At 38.9% G+C, this 16,287-nt stretch overlaps 1 protein-coding gene across 1 annotated transcript; it reads left to right on the top strand.

Annotated features, from left to right (window-relative positions):
• The first annotated feature begins 12,695 nt into the window (after positions 1-12,695).
• LOC115768136 lies at positions 12,696-13,797 on the top strand. The gene has a single exon (XM_030712634.1). It carries the CDS (start codon positions 12,849-12,851, stop codon positions 13,209-13,211), a length of 363 nt encoding a protein of 120 aa, XP_030568494.1. The 5' UTR covers positions 12,696-12,848; the 3' UTR covers positions 13,212-13,797.
• The last annotated feature ends 2,490 nt before the right edge of the window (positions 13,798-16,287 follow it).

Genomic DNA, 16,287 nt, shown 5'->3' with positions numbered 1-16,287 from the left:
TAAAATTGCCAGATAGCGATTTTTTAAAACTGATTAAGTTAATTACACATATATTAGCCACAATATTGTTTGGCTTACATCTTTGAAAAGTTGTCACGTGTCCTTATTAGCTTTATCAAAACTTGATGCGGCTTAATGGGTGCTCGTTTCCTAAGTAGATCCCCAGTAGAGAAATCATTGAAATCTTTGCATAATAGACCATAGCGCAATTCCAGACAGGTCTGGATAGACACGAGAATAGAAGACTAACAGAATCTATGTCGCCAACAATCAACTTATATAGGAAGAAGACACAAACACAATATACCATACCCAAAAGAATATATTATTAAAAACTCTTGATTACTGAGTATATAGATTTTCATTATTATGTACTCATATAATCATTTAATTGTCGACATATTATTTTTCATAATGCGCATCACATCCATGCCGACAGCCGGCAGCTTCAACAGGATCATCTGTTCGGTAATCAGCTTATTGCCTTAAAACTCTCATCTCGCCGTTCTCGCCTGCTAATTGCGGCTATCGGATTACCAACGCCAAAAGCTATTTTCAAAAGTGCAAAAATTAAATTTTTTAATTGGCTTTCGATATAAAAAAAAAAAAGTAAAAAGCAAATTAATACGAGTTGTTGGCGCATACGAAAATAATTAGAATTAAATAAGGAAAGCAAAAAATATTAAATTTCAAGCAATTAAAATATGCAAACGCTCAAAAGTGCACCATGCTTATTTTTTCCATTTTTATTTTTGGCGAATCAACGAAAGGGTTGCCGCAACAAAGGCTGCTATCAAATTACCCAAAGCCATGCTTTTACGAGGCTTAAACAAACAAAATATAAATTGCAGATTTTTACAAGATGCTCAACGAACGGCAGCCAAATCAAAGCCATTTCAATGGGCTCTGCAAACACAGTCGTCGTAAAGGTCATAAAAATTGTCTTAAGCGAAATGAGCTGAAAGCAAAGACAAAACCCACCCGTTAAGGATTCCACCTAAAAAAAAACCCCACCGACATTCGTGCAATCTACCCAATAATAGCGGGCCAACTTTTTTATTTGTAAGCTGTGAACAGAACGATAAAAATGTTGCCCTCGACACCTGTGACCACAATTAAGCCGCGTTAAGCGTTGCCAGCATTTTTAATGCCGTAGCCAGCGACAACGCAGCGTCCTGGAGCGGGCCCAACGAGCCGTCGAGCTGGCAAAAGTTTTCACAGTTAAATTGAGTTAAGCCCGCGCGGCCAAAAACTTTTGCCCTAGCCAATTTTTTTTTATATATATATTTATTTTTTTCGCATTCGTAATTAAATGCCGCCCAGCGGTCGTGCTGCAAGTTGATAATTTAATTGAAGTTGTTAACAAAATTTTTTGCAGCGCTCTGTTTAAAAATGTGGCGTGAGCCTTTGAGGTGCCTTATTAAAATTTGTTAAAAAATATAATTAAACCGACGTTGAATTTAATTGAACGACTGACAGAAACAAGGGACTACTTGGGTCCAATAGCTGTAATTTAATTGCTTTAGAAAAATGGAAAAAATTACAACTAAAAATTTAAAATGAACAGCAGCTGCTTAAACCAGGCAAGGCCAACTAGTTGAAGCAAATCACAAATAGACAAGAATTTTTGAAATAATAAAATACAATTATAACAAAAAAATCAATAAGCTAAATTTTTAGATTCGTACTTAATAAAATGTACATCGTGAAAGATTTTATATTCAATAATTCTCATTTGTAGTTCTCTATATATAAAATCGCATTGGTCTTGAGTTTTTTTGCAAATAATTAATATTTTAAGTACTATTGAGTCTCAATCTATCTGTCGCATAAAAATCTGGAAAAACACGATGGAAACATAAAACATTGACTAAAGAATTATCGAAGTAATAAGCTTAAGTAGAGATAGTCGAATATTTGCATATCAGTTTGTACTCTGCCATGTGATTGTCATTTTAGCACTTGCATATTTACTGAACGGTTCCTCTTTGATTTGGTATTTCAAAACGCTTTCGTTTCCAATTTGCCAGCAATTTGCTGTAATATTAGACTCAATCAAGAGTCAAATGCTAATAATACAAACAGACAGGCTCAGAAAAGAGAATGGAAAAAAATATATAAAAGAAATTACCATAACCAAAGGCAGGCGGCACACACATGCCAGGACGCGCCAGGACTCACCAGGGGTGACGCCGGGGCCACTGATAGCCACCACCTCGACAAGTTCCAGAGGATGTTTCATTGCAATTATTTGAGGAATGCAATGCGACCCGTGAGCGGAATCCCTGCCAAGTGGAAGGGCAAAAAAAAAAAAAAAAAAAAAAAAAAAAAAAAATCGCCAAAGCGAAAATAGAAACAAAATGAACAAATCAGGCAGCAAATTTGCATGCGCTACATTTATGGGCCATATCCTTTAGACGGGCTGGCAGTGCGACAAGGGCTCAAAATTATTGGCAATTTCGGTAGTTCTGTCCGGGGTTGCGTTGGCCAAGGGCTGGCAGAATGTGGCATGAGGGTTTAGGGCGCTGCCTGTGCCAATTTATGTTTATTGCGGCAAGAATTTGGCGTTGTCATAAGAGTGACAAAAAATGGAAAAGGTTTTGTCAATATAAGACATGGGAATACTCTTTATTAGTCTTTGATTATATAGTCCACATTCCCTGTGCTGCATAAAAAGTTTCTATCTTTTGTTAACAACAAATTCCAAACAATTCAAAATGTAAAATATTTAACTCAAAAATGTTCTTAATTAACAGCTTAAGACTATTTTATAGAACATGAGATATATTTAAAATAAAAAATTTGGAAAAATCAGCTTAAAGCAACAAATATGCCCCTCTACGTTTAGGGTAGTCGAATAATAATATCTCAGCAATATTTGGGTAATATGCAAATTTCCACCTCTCTCGACAACTTTTTCTTTGCATCTATGCAAATTTTAAAAAATGTTTCACTTGTCCGCTTGGCTCGCGCAATTTGCCATTTTTTTCTTATTTATGGCAACTAATTTGTTGATGGAGGCGTGGCCACTCGTCCACAAATCAATTCCACTACATTGAAGCAGGAATCAATTGAAATAAGTAGAAAGCAGCAGGCAGCCAAAGAACTTCAACTTTACAACATGCCCGGGCAATTAGATGGGGAGTCGAGCAGAAAAACAAGTTTATCTTTCTGTTCTACTTGCCAATGTGGGGTCGGGCGGATTTCTGGCACTAGACATGTCCTCACTTTGAATCGAATCGGATCGTCTGGTTTCGTTTCGAGTGGCCCTGGCTGCAACTCAATTAAAATGAGCTCAGGTGTAAATTTTATTGAAAATGCTTAATTGCCGGCTGGGAGCGTCTGGTGAGCTGCCATCCTGCTCATCATTATGCGCCATTATCCTGCCAGCGATTTTTACTTGTAATTATTTGTTTTTGTGTGTCTGCGCATGAAGCGAGCTAGTCGAGTGCTTTGTTGCGCAATGTCCTTTGTCCTGTGGCCCCCGCTACCCCCCCAAAAAAAGTTTGGCATGTGTTTAGCACAAGGATTTATATTTGTTTAAGCTGCTCCTGACATTGTCATGATGATGCTGAATTTATATAAGCAACCCGAACACACATTTGTTCAGGCTACGCTATGCTAACCACGAGGGATGTTTCAGTTGAATATCTCAATGTATTTATATACATCGTATATTGCATGAAAGCTGTAAGTTTCTAAATAGCACTAATACGCACATCACTCAGACAGCAAAATAAAGACACGTATCTTGAGTTCACGAGAATCGCACAGAAAGGCAAAGCGAGTGTGCAAGAATTACGATTCACACTGACAGCATACTGTTCTGTAAGAAAAACTCGAAAAGTTCTTAAATTTAGAAGGCTAATTCCCTTTAAAAATAAGGACTTCAGATAAAATAATTTGTATATGCAAATATTTTATTTATAAACTTTTGGTACAACCTTCGCATATGTCAAGGTTTGTGTTTAGCTTCTCTCTGTTGTGATGTCCTGCGGCGATTAGTGCATATTGAAAATTACGCAATTAACTTAATTGGTAATAGTTTTTGTTGCCTCTGCTGTTGTTGGGGCAACAATCTTATTCACACTCCGCAGCTTAGGCAATATATGCCGCGCGCAACCCTAGTGGGATCTCTCTTTAATTTAAGCAATTAATAAACTTTATGTCAGGCATTATCTAACACAGTCACGTGACCGCACGAACCCAAAACAGATTTCCATGATGAATTTATGACTGACATTGATGGCAAAGCAGCCCAAGCCCAACACTTCAAAACAGCAGCAGCCGTTAGCAAGTGGGCGAGAATCCATACTCTGCTCCCTGAATGTGTTGTGGTTGTTGCGCTTTTTTCACGCCCGCGCCAGGGCAGACAAAAAAAACGAGTGTTAACCCTTTCTCGCTCGATCTGCACTCAAAAGGATTACGTTCTAGTCGTGTGTCTGATGATGATTAAACTGCAGGCATTCACAATTTTAGAATAATTTTATAATTTATGCAAGTCGGTCGAAATTCGATGCGCCTGCATGTTGGAAATTGCTTCAAACAATTCTGACAGCGCCGCATCAAATTGAAGACGACGGGTGGGAAACAAGCTATTTCGAAGAGTGAGTAAGAATGAAGGAGTGTGTAGAATTTGTTTCCTGTGTGTGACTTTCTAATATATATAACTGTTAAGGTATCATTACAAGGACTTATCCATCACAATCAATATGGATATTTACTATCCCACGCCTATGTTCAAATGCTGCCATTCAAAAGCACAGCTCACATTACCAAAAACTGTCACAGCTCACCGAAATCAAAACAAAAATCAACCGGCCAGCGGCTGATAGGAACGCCTACAAATAACAAACATAAGAGCGGTGCAGACAATTAATAACAAATTAACATGATGGTCACACGCCGGAAATGAAAGGACTCGAACCCGAACGGGGCCAAGCCGCAACATAATAAATGTATTTGTACAAAAATTAAGCGAAAAATGCTTCGCATTGTGTCAAGTTGGGCTCAAATATTTACACTCGCTGTTGTAAAGCGCATTTCTCAAGCAGCACTCCCGCAACAGCACATCCCCGCAACCGGCGAACAAACAAAACAAACGTGGAATCGAGAAATATTTTGGGTAAGTTTATACGGCAAGTGAAAACAAAAGCGCGTCCAGCTCCATGCCGAGAACCTGGCCTCAGTCACGTGCTTCAATGCACGTGTCCCTTTTAATGACCAACGAATTGTGTTGTGTTCCACAGAAAGAAGCAGACAGGGTGAGGAGCAAAAAAAAAAAAAAAAAAAAAAAATCAAAATCAAAAAGTAACGCGGCTCTTGCCTTTGTGCCAGGTTCTCGTATATTGAAATCCAATTCAATGAAATTGTTGCCACGCTCGAGTTCCATTAGACAAAACCAATCACAACAACATGAAAGGTGGGACGTGTGGGCGGCTGTTGGTGGAGGGGGTTGGTTTGGGTTGGCCACCACTCAATTGTTGGTCAGTTGAAAATATTTCGACAATTTGCATGACCGCCCCAAACAAAGGAATATGTCAGCCATCAATTGAACTCTTTTCTTTTATTTAAACCTCCTTGCCGGCGCCCATTTTAATTGAGGGCTCTGCCGGCGTGTGGCCACCAACAACAACAACAACAACAACAACAACAATTACAACAACAGCAACAATGACAGCAAACAACAAACAACCGAGAAGCAACAACAAACGCCTGACAATTGACAGACATTTACAGCCGAGAGCTCCGATTCCTGGGACTGGCCAGGCATTGAATTTCATGAACATTTCCATTAAAAGCCAATGAATTGCACGCTTTTCATGGGTCCAATACAGCGCCCATGGTCAGCCCGTCAATCAGTCAATCCCTCAGTCAGTCAACTGAATTGTAATTAATATTATATTTATAAGGATGAATTAATAAGTAATTCCACAAACCGACAATGTTAAATTTAACGTTCACTCATTCTGTTATGAGGCTTTCACAGTCAACAGAGTTATGTTAATTAGGGTGTTGTCATGTTGTCAACCGAACAGTATTTGTAACAGTTTTTGGGAATACTCTTTAATTAACAATTGAAATTTAAGTTCTTGCACGAAAGGTTATATCCTGATATCTTAGATATAAAGCCAAGTCTTGAATAACATGTTATCTCAACTTTGACTTCCGCGTTATTGGACGCGCAATATGTTCGACAGATTTGCCAACTCCATTCACACACTCTGGCGCACTTGGCGAGTCCATAAACAATTCATTTATTATCCTGACACGCTGTGGCTTAAGCCCAAGGAGTAAGCACTGTGATCTAATGCTTCATGCTTGATTTAGTGGCAGCGGCTGCAAATCATCGCCCAGCCAAAAAGGGATAAAGGCCATGCATATGAAATATGAATATGAATATGCGACTTCTAACACAGGAAAATGTGGGTACTCACATGCATATGTATTTTCACGTATGTGGCACGCCAGACAACGTGTAGGCATGTGCGATAAATTATCATGAGTTTTTTTCTCCGAAAAATATGGGGAACATGTCGTCTCTGTCGAGCAGGCAATTGCTCATAATTGGTAGTCAAATATGTACGCCCTCTGCCGATTTGTGAACAGAGAGTATTTACCTTCTCTAGTACTCGCACACACACACACACACACATGTGGGGGATGCAGTCTGCAGTCAGCTAAGGTTGATTTGATATATTAGATGGATTTGGCGTAGACAATTTTATGGGCACTGAATTTATTTGATGTTTGGCATCAGGTTATTCTTATTTTTGTTCCGATTGCTAAGCGCTGTGCCAATAAATTTCAATCACTCAATGCCGAAATCCTTCAGAATTTATGTGGCATATTAAAAAACGTTTTATAAAAACTCTTAGAAATTGGCGCGTTTCATATTAAAAATTAAACGAGCAGAGATAAATGAGAAAAATACTTTTTACAATGTTCAATAAAAAGATACAAATAAACTAAAATATTTTTCAATCGTAAAAAAAGAAAAAATGGGAAACGTTTTTGCCAAAGCCAATATTCGCAATCGTACAATGTGGCCAACCCTCGGTGGAAGAAAAATTAAAAAGTAAAATTGCAAATAAAATGACGATAAAAAATAATTTTAATGTCGCCTTTTTACTTTGAATGGGCAGGCAATGGAAAAAAAGACAAATTGTTGCAGCAAACAGCGACGATTAAATGCTCTAACAAGCTTATTTAGAGTAATTTATTAAATTCTATGAAGATTTTAGATACGAATGTTTCACTACTTAAATTTATGTCGATCTAAACTGAAGAAGTTGCTTTAAAACAAGAAACTGTTACATTCGCATTAAAGAATTAATTATGCTCTATATACGAGAGTATCTAAGTGGATACTTAGATTGGAAACGGCTCATAGGATAAATGGCAAGAAGTAAATGCTGGCATGCATATAAAAAGTGTTTCTGTTATATAATTTAAATTAAATGCAGAGCTTACAATAAAAATACACACGATGACTGGCAACAATTCAAAAAGTGGCTCTGGTCTGGTCATAAAACATTTAATATGAAATTTTTGAACTCTATGGCTGAGAACATTGAGAACAAGCCCCAAATCGGCAGTTAGACATGGCAGCAAACCCTATAAACAAGTAAACAAACAACCCCCAAAATGCATTATATCATTTAAGTAACAAGTAGCAAAACATTTTAAAGTATCTTTCGAAGCAACAATCCGACTAAGTCCCGTTCTTAAGGTCCACTCAAAGGAACCTTTCAAAAAAGTAAGCGAAAAGTCTTAACATGGCCAAGTGCCACTTTTGTCGCCTTTTATGCTTATTTGACCACCATTGAAATGCCACACATACATCGACTCCTGTCCTGGCCATGCTAACAGCCCTCTATTCATGCGAACGTCGGGTCATTCATTCAAATTTGGCTGCCTTTTGTATTGGCCGTCAGCTCCCCCAACGAAGCTCGAGTTTTACAGTCACTAATCGCGCACTTTCTTGAAACTTGCTGTCCCTTTTTTATGGTCTGGTATTCCCAGAGCTGCCCACATAAATTTCATCTCGACTCACATGTGATCGGACACAGTTTTCCCACAGTTGCTGGATGTGGGTTGCGTGCGGTTGCTGGCAAATCAAAAGGATGTTATTGCTGGCCGGCTTGATCCTTGGGCGCTGGCTTTGTATAATTTCCATTTAATAGTTAAACCAACACCTCATCCAAGATGTACCAAGTAAATACCAGAGCGAAACCAAAACGGCCAAGCACTAAGAACTGACGAAGATGAATACGCAAGTTTTCGACACATGGCTGGGGAGAGAGAGAAAGGATGATGTAAGGGGCGATTTGCATAAGAGCCAAGGAGCAACAGCTAAAAGTGTCCTGGCCCCGGGGGCAGCACTAACACTAGCATCACTCAGATAAAGAGCAAGGCTTGTAGCTTGACTTGCTGACAGGCTGCTCGTCCTGCTGCTGGCCAGAATCCTTGACCTAACGAACCATAAATTATATGCTTTTGATGTTTTGTTGCTGTTGGGCACAAAAATGTTTATTTAGTTTAGTTTGGGCACGCCAAAAAGTGGCAGGACATGTAAATTACGAGCCAGGAAACGGACATTGTAAAGTTTATCGCTCAAATTCGATTATAATGAAACCCCAAAGACAACAAAAGACAACTTGATGATGTATGCTAACGCCGACTTCGATGGCCTGTCTGGGACCAAGAACAAGAACAAGCAAAAGCACAAGAAAACAATAGCGAACATCACTCGAAAACCTATGGGATTAAGGATATGATTGAACTGCCGCCAGGACGACAACTGGCTGCCAGAATTAATTGCGACTGCCTCCAGTGGCTGTAGTGTGAGAGCGAAGAAAAGGCAACAATTTGCATAAATTACGACGCAACCCAAAAACATATCGTCTAGGCCATAAATTTCAAGCCAGACACCGGACTTAAGTCATCAAGTTTAGCAGAACAACAAAATTACACAAGAAAAATCAGAAAAATAGTCCTAAAAAGAAGGTTGACCAAATGTGACCAGTAAAAAATACACCAAACAATATACAAATCCTAAATGCTAACTGGGTAACTCAATTGGCCAAACTGACAGGCGGCTTTAAAATTTATTACTCAAACCACAAACTTTTTTAGCGAAGCATCATCAGCTTTCCAATTCGCATGAATTATGTGGCAAATGCTTCGTTATTAATTAGACTCATTTACCACTCGAATCAACTTATTGTTGTTGTTGTTGCCATGAAGACACCTTAATTAAATGTCTGTCTATGGTTTAAGGTCTCTAGCCCTCTGTCCTCTGGTGGATGTTTGTTCGTTAGTGGACTCAGTCGAACCGCAAAGTCAAGTTTTTTGGCCAACTTTGAAGGGTTGTAGTTGTTGTTTTGGCACAAAATTTGCATATGAGTTTTTACCCCGATACGTCTATGAAGATCCCTGGAGATTTGTCATTTTAATTTCCATAAATCAATTTGTTAATTAGTGGGCTCACTTTTGGTTTGGTTGCTGGGGACGATTAGCAATGCGCTACGTTCTTTGAGTTTGGGGCTAATCAGGATTTGTTGAAGAGAACACGATTTGCCCGAACATTAATTAAAGTACATTCGGCGTTCTCCAATTCTGGCTGTAAGCGGAAAACCTGTAACAAAATATAAATAACAAAAACTATTTACAATAAAAGACTTTAAAGCTTAATAGTTTGCCAAGAGCCACTTTTAAGCCCTGCCCAAAGCCAATCAGAGAATACTCAAGTGAAATATTCTCTGTGCAGGTCATAAAAGCAAACAACAAATAAAATAAACGCTGCTGTGAAAATAATCAAAGCTTTAATCCTATTTATTTGGTATCGAAGATACGTTACTTCAATTTATTTTGATAACCATTATAAAAAGTGCATAAACGTAAATAACTAAAAATAAATATTTTATATACATATATGTGTATATATATATCTGCAACAATAGCAGGACAAGGGCTTTAAAATGCTTTCAGCTTTGCCTTAAAGCTTCTCGCCACTTGAGCCACTTTTATGAGCGCAGCCAGGCGCACCGAATCCGAAGCCAAACCCAAACCCAAACCCCAATCCCGATCCAAAACCAACTGCAACTCAAACTCAACCCAAAATGGTAGCCATTTAATGTCACTTGGGCGCGCAGCCATCAAGCATATTACGAGGACGAAGCGCTGCTGTTGTTGTCTGTCGATGAGTCGGTTTGTGTGTGTGTGTCTTGTTTCACTGTTGTTGAAAAATAACAACAATTTACACAACAAATGCAACCGAGCAGCAGCAGCCACATGTGAAGTGTGCCGTTGACTTTGACTTGAGGAGTGAACCTGGCAACCAGCAAAGTGCATTCATTTTACATCGTAGCAACAATTGTTGCCAGCTGTAAATAAACATGGCTTTAGCAAGTGCCACGCCCACATGTGTTGCTACCATCCGATATTTGAAGAGCAGGAGCAACAACAGCAGTAACAGCAGCAGCAGCTACAGCGAAATGATAATAAGGTATATAATTTAATATCAATCTGACAGCCAGAAGGCAACAAAGTGCGCCAGGCGACGACGACGACGTCGACGCTGCTTTTTATGCTACACTTTTTACTTTTCCATATGTACACTATAAAACATGAGAGTCTGCTCAAGTGGCAAATTCGTTAGATGACTGTGTATGGAACAGGTAAACAATAAAGAAAAACTTATAACATTATGTTAAAACTAGCTCAGAGAGTGCTTAATGTTATTTTGCTTACAATTCCCAAACAGTTTAAACGTCAGCTTACGATTCTCGCTAAGCTTAAACTGTTTGAGAATTATAAAAAAAGAAAATTCAGCTATTTAAGCCTTAACACTAAGCTTGCCGCTAAGTGTTTTTTTTTTTGTTGCAACTTGTTTTTAAAGGTTAAATTTATTAAATTTAATTGTAGTGTATTCCAAGTACGACAATCTACCTAAATGTCTGCTTGCACTTGTATTCCACTTGCCACCCTCTCCACATGCCCGGGCGCACTTCACTTTTATGCATTGTCTGTATGTCTGACGTTCTATCGAGGTACTCAAATGGTATATTCTTTCCTTCGGTGTGTTTTTCCTTTTTTCTTTATTTTTTTCTTTTTGTTAACTAAATAAATGCAGTTTGTTTGCCTGCACTTGTTGTTTGTGTTGAGCCAAGCAGAACATTTCCATTTGAATGTTCTTTTAAGCGAAAACAATTTCTTCTTTGTTTTGCTTTTGAGCATTTCTGCATTCCTTTTCGCCAGCTATTTGTTCGCTCCCGATTGCCCATGCCCCGCATCTCAGGTAAGTGATACGAGATGCCAAAGACAATGGGACTTCAGCTGAAATCTGTTTGTAGGGTTCAGCAAATTAGATCATGGGTTTTGATTTGGATTTTGAGGTTGGCGCTAGCTCATCATATTATGTCATTATCAGGACCTGCCCAGCTGGCTGCCCTTTGTTGACCCTTTTCCCGCCATCTGCCCAGAGTCATTTTCTTTTGTTGTACCTTTAGAGTTTTTAAGCCATTTCGCCGCATTTTATTTTACATTTTTTATGCAGCAACTATAAAAAAAGTTTTTACATTTTTTTACGGCACTTATTTTCTTTTGGCCACGAAAAGAAAAGAAAAGAAAATTCGCCAAACGACACCGAGTGCATTATGTGTGGTCTTACGGCGAGAAGTTGATTATGTTGATTTGTGGAATTGATTTGGTTAGGGCGTGGTGTGTACTAGCGTGGAGATTCTGAAGAGCTGAAGAAGAAGAAGACGCGAACACTCCTTTTTAATATAAAATATTCGTGGCATGTGACGTGGAAATGCTGCCTGATTGTTTTGCGGTTGTAAAAATATGTAAAATAGTTAAAATTGAATGAGCTGCTGAAGGTGCCTAACGAGGGGAAGCAAGTTATAAAAATGAAAAATGATTTTTAACCTGACTATATATTCAAATATTATTGCAAACATATAAAGCATCCTGCTTAACGAAATAAGCAGGGATTTCCTTTTTAGGAAAGATGAGTATGCCAAGCACAAACAGCTATAGACGCCTTTCCTTACACACACCAAGCCCAACCAAGAACAAGAAAAGCATGTGTGAAAAATTCCTGCAAGCATAGAGCAACTAAGCCCAGACCTCGCATATTTCTCGCATAGTCGAGCCAGAAAACAAAGCTCAGGAATTTGGTCAAGGACACCAAAAAATCAAAGGAAACTCGAGGAGTAGCAGAAGCAAGAGCAAATTCGAATAAAGTCAAAACACAGCTCGAATATTCGAATACCGAATGAACAACTACCCCTCGCGACTCGCACGAGACTGGGGAACAGTTCGAAGTACGTAAGAAGCAACGTAATGCATAACGTATAACGTTAGCGTAACATGCCACAAGTGTGAACCAGAGAAATCGTTCACAGCACGTGATGCAGTCGACTAGTCAAAAAGGAGCTGACATTACGACACATCGAGAAGTCAGAGGAGAGAGCGTAACCAGAGAGTGAGAGAACGTGAATGAGAGAGAAAGAGTCCTTACGGAAGTGCACGTGAGAATTGAGCAGATTCTCTCTTTCTTTCTCTCTCACTCTGTGTGTGTGCTGTTCTTGGGGGGTGGGCGCCTGGCATTGGATTAGGGCTGTGGTGGTGGGTTGTCGTCCCTTTGTCGGCTTGTTGCTGCCGCCGTCACGAGTGTCAGCAGCATTTCCCGGGTATAAATACGCTTGCCATGCCGCCGTGCGAGTCAGTCGAACGATAGCTCGCCCCGAGTGCGTTACAGCAATCCGAACACACGCACAGGATCCAATTGAGAAGTGCCAGAAAGTAGAGCCAAGTGAAATTTGACGTAATCCATTGCCATGGCTATTCCCTTCTACGAAGATGAGGCTGACGCGACAGCATCAGCGGCGGCTGCGACTACCTTAGAGTCCAGCCAAATTACCGACGGCGATCAGGTGGATGGTCCTGCCTATGCCAGCGATGCAGGCTTCGATCAGGTGGACTACGAGGCGCCATCGGGAGCAACAAGTAACAGTCAAACGACAACCACTGAAACTGTGACGCCACCTAGCACGGAGGAGCAGTTGCTGGCCTGGAAAATGCTCGCTCTGGCCATGTGCAAAGTGCTCAAGCAATTCTATCTGCAGCACAAGAAGCAACAACAGGCGGGCAAGTCCACCAAACTGACAGCCACCGTGCAGATTCAGCCGCAAGCGCAGTAAAACTAACTTGATGAAAACAACCGACACAATCGACAACAACAACTACAAATTCAAGGCCCCAACACGAGGCTGATGGCTCCTAAGCGCAACTTGTGATTACTTTTCGTTGGTGAGAACTAGCGCTCCCTAAACTAACTAGGGAGAGAGAAATGGAGAGAAATTTATGTGAGCGATTTGCAAAAATCTCAAAAAATAAGAAGAGAAAAAACAAAAAAAAAAACAATTTGATCATTTTGAGTAACATTTAAATTCTGGACAAGTTAATCTGAGTTTTGCCGTCGCTGAGCAGAAAATTCTAGTGAAGGCTGATTAAAATGTTTGGATAAGCGCAAATGTGATAAATAATTTTGCTAAAAATATTTTAAGTGCTCATTTTGGTAAAGTTATTTAAGCAGCTAAATTAATACTAATTAATATGATAAATATTTTCCTAGTTTAGTTTAGTTTAATTAAGTTTTTTCAAGATGGTCGGCCCAGTGCAAGCAGCAGCTAGTTTTCATACAGATACGAACCTAAATTTAAGTCCAATTTTCTACTAATACTAGAACTAATAATTATGTATTTAGATTAGTTTAAGTTCATAATACCAACTTTTACAAAACTCTCTTGGTGTCTATTTACAAATACGACGACGAAACAAATCGCATCGATTTCACTTTTAGGTAGTTGGCTTCTTAACTTAGCAAATAGTTATGAAAATATTATAAAAAATATATATTTATAAATACATATATTTTTGTATAATTATTTTGCTGTTAAATGTAAGTTGGTGTTCGTGTATGTATGTGTGTGTCAATTTCAGTTCTAGGTCCATTAACATAAGCAATATTCCTAAGACTACGAGTATTTCGAACAATGAACCAAAAACATTTTCGTGTCACGAGCATGAACATAGTACAAGAATACAATAGAAATCTTTACAGAGCAAACAGCCAAATGGTTGATTATAACCTAAAGTAATTTAAATTTAAGCATAAAATAATTATATATAAATATGCAAAATAAAACTTGAATTAATTAAAATGAAATGATAAATTGCATTTTATTCGATGGGTAAACGAGCTAGTCAAACCATTTTTAACGATATTATCGTATTGCTTGAGATCGAATCAAGAATCATATTTAGATTGCGTGATAAATGTATCCTTTATGCCGGCAGTACTCAAATGAATTCATGGTTCCTTAACTCTGTCATCAATGCTAATAACTCGCACAGTAATTCATATTGACAATGGTCTGCCACCTCCAGTGCGGTATTCAAATTGCATAGACCAATAAGTAGATGGCATAGATCAAAGCCGGCCGCCAGACAATGGCCACTTCTATGGCATAGCCCGCTCCACTCCACCCGCTCACTCAAATCGCACAATCGATGCGGAAAAATGTCGCGTGGCGGCTGATAAAAGGCCCTCGGGCAGGACGAGCGAGGAAAAATAAAATAATAATATAAAGTCCCGCTTCTGTGGAATACTTTGTGTGTAATGCAAATACTGGAGAGAAGCTAAGCCGATTTTTTAATTTCGTAAAACCCAACAGATTTTAAACTCCATCAATCAATAGCATCAATAATAATATCAATCATGGCAGGCAAAAAACAAATAGCATTTGCTAAATCAACTGCCCCGAAGATGATTTTAAAAAATTTGATATTTTTACACAGATAAGCAATGGGGATTATGGGTTTGAAGAGGCCTGTCCTATAAGAAAAAAAATCAAAAACGAAGCCAAGAAATGCGCATTAGAGGCCGTTAACTGTCTGAATTCAATCAAATGTTCCCCCGAGATTTTGCACTTGTGTTTGCATTTGCACACACATGATACCAGAGCTCATATGCTACGATGATGATGATGATAATCATGACGATGGGTGGCAACCCTTTTTCCATGCGACGGGTGAAAGTGGTGAAAGCAGGGACCTGGCCTTAAGTGCATGCGTGAGTGTACTGTGTGTGCCCAGCTGGGGGTAAAGTGACCCATAAATAAACAGTTTAGATTTTTTACATGACCAACTTTTTCTTTTTTTTTTTAGACATATTCTACCTCTAACATTACATAGGGTGTTTTATACGAGTACGACCTAGGCTCAAGTGTCAATAGTAATCACATGTTGTTTCTATAAGAACGAGTATCTCATCGCCGAGCAGTATGCTGCTTGTATGCCAATTCATATTTTTACGTAGCTTGTGCAAATATTTGTATTTATACCATCATCTAGTTTAACTAGATTGAGCCTATGTCCATAATTCGAGCATCAAAGTTTCAAAAATGCGAACGTAATTGAAAGTACACCAACTAAGGCAAAAGCAAATCAATAGCTGAGGAGGGAGAAAACATATTTACAAATACCGGCATTCGCAATACTTGAGTGAAGCTTTGGCGCAACATTATTAAAAATAAATTAGAGTACCTTTTCTATAAGTATTTTATATAATACTGCAAACAAACGAAGTGAAGTGGTTTCATGCTGCCTGCTACGTGCTCAAGTGCATTTCATTTCGTCCTGCGGTCATCATTAGTGTGCTTTATTAAGTGGAAGCAATTTTTACTGTTGCCTGCACTTTGGGGCGATACTTTAAGCCGGCGATAGCTAAGCAATTCTACTTTTCCAGGACCCTATAAAACACAGTCGCAGCTGCTAAAGCTCAAGTGCAGTTAAATTAGCTCAAGGTCGTGTCTCAGTTTCAACAATTGCATATGTTGCAACTGCAACTCTGAGCACGTTTCCAATTCAGCAGAACCTGATTTAGGGTCGAGCAACAAGACAAATCCTTTGTTTGTTGCCATTTTAAACAGAGTAGGGCCATATATTTGGGTCAAGGTGAAGCTGCAGTCGTGCTGCTCGGATTAGGATTGTTTTTAAGAGCTGCGTGTATGCACTTTGAGCCATCTCAATGTATGTCAAATGTCTATTTTGGTATTTCTAGCTAAATGAAGTTTGTTTATGTGTGTTGTACAAAACGCTCAAACCGAATCCTTTGCTTTTCGAGTATACAGTTGCATTACATGGGCCAAGCGGTTGTATGTTTTAAATTAATAAATGTTGTTTTTTTTTTAATAAACTAAGATACTAGGTTTC

This window comes from Drosophila novamexicana, unplaced genomic scaffold, assembly GCF_003285875.2.
Source record: "Drosophila novamexicana strain 15010-1031.04,08,12 unplaced genomic scaffold, DnovRS2.1 tig00000009-arrow-pilon, whole genome shotgun sequence".
In the NCBI taxonomy this organism is placed as follows: domain Eukaryota; kingdom Metazoa; phylum Arthropoda; class Insecta; order Diptera; family Drosophilidae; genus Drosophila; species Drosophila novamexicana.
The sequence above is the reverse complement of the archived record's forward strand: the minus strand, read 5'-3'. Positions and strand labels throughout refer to the sequence as shown.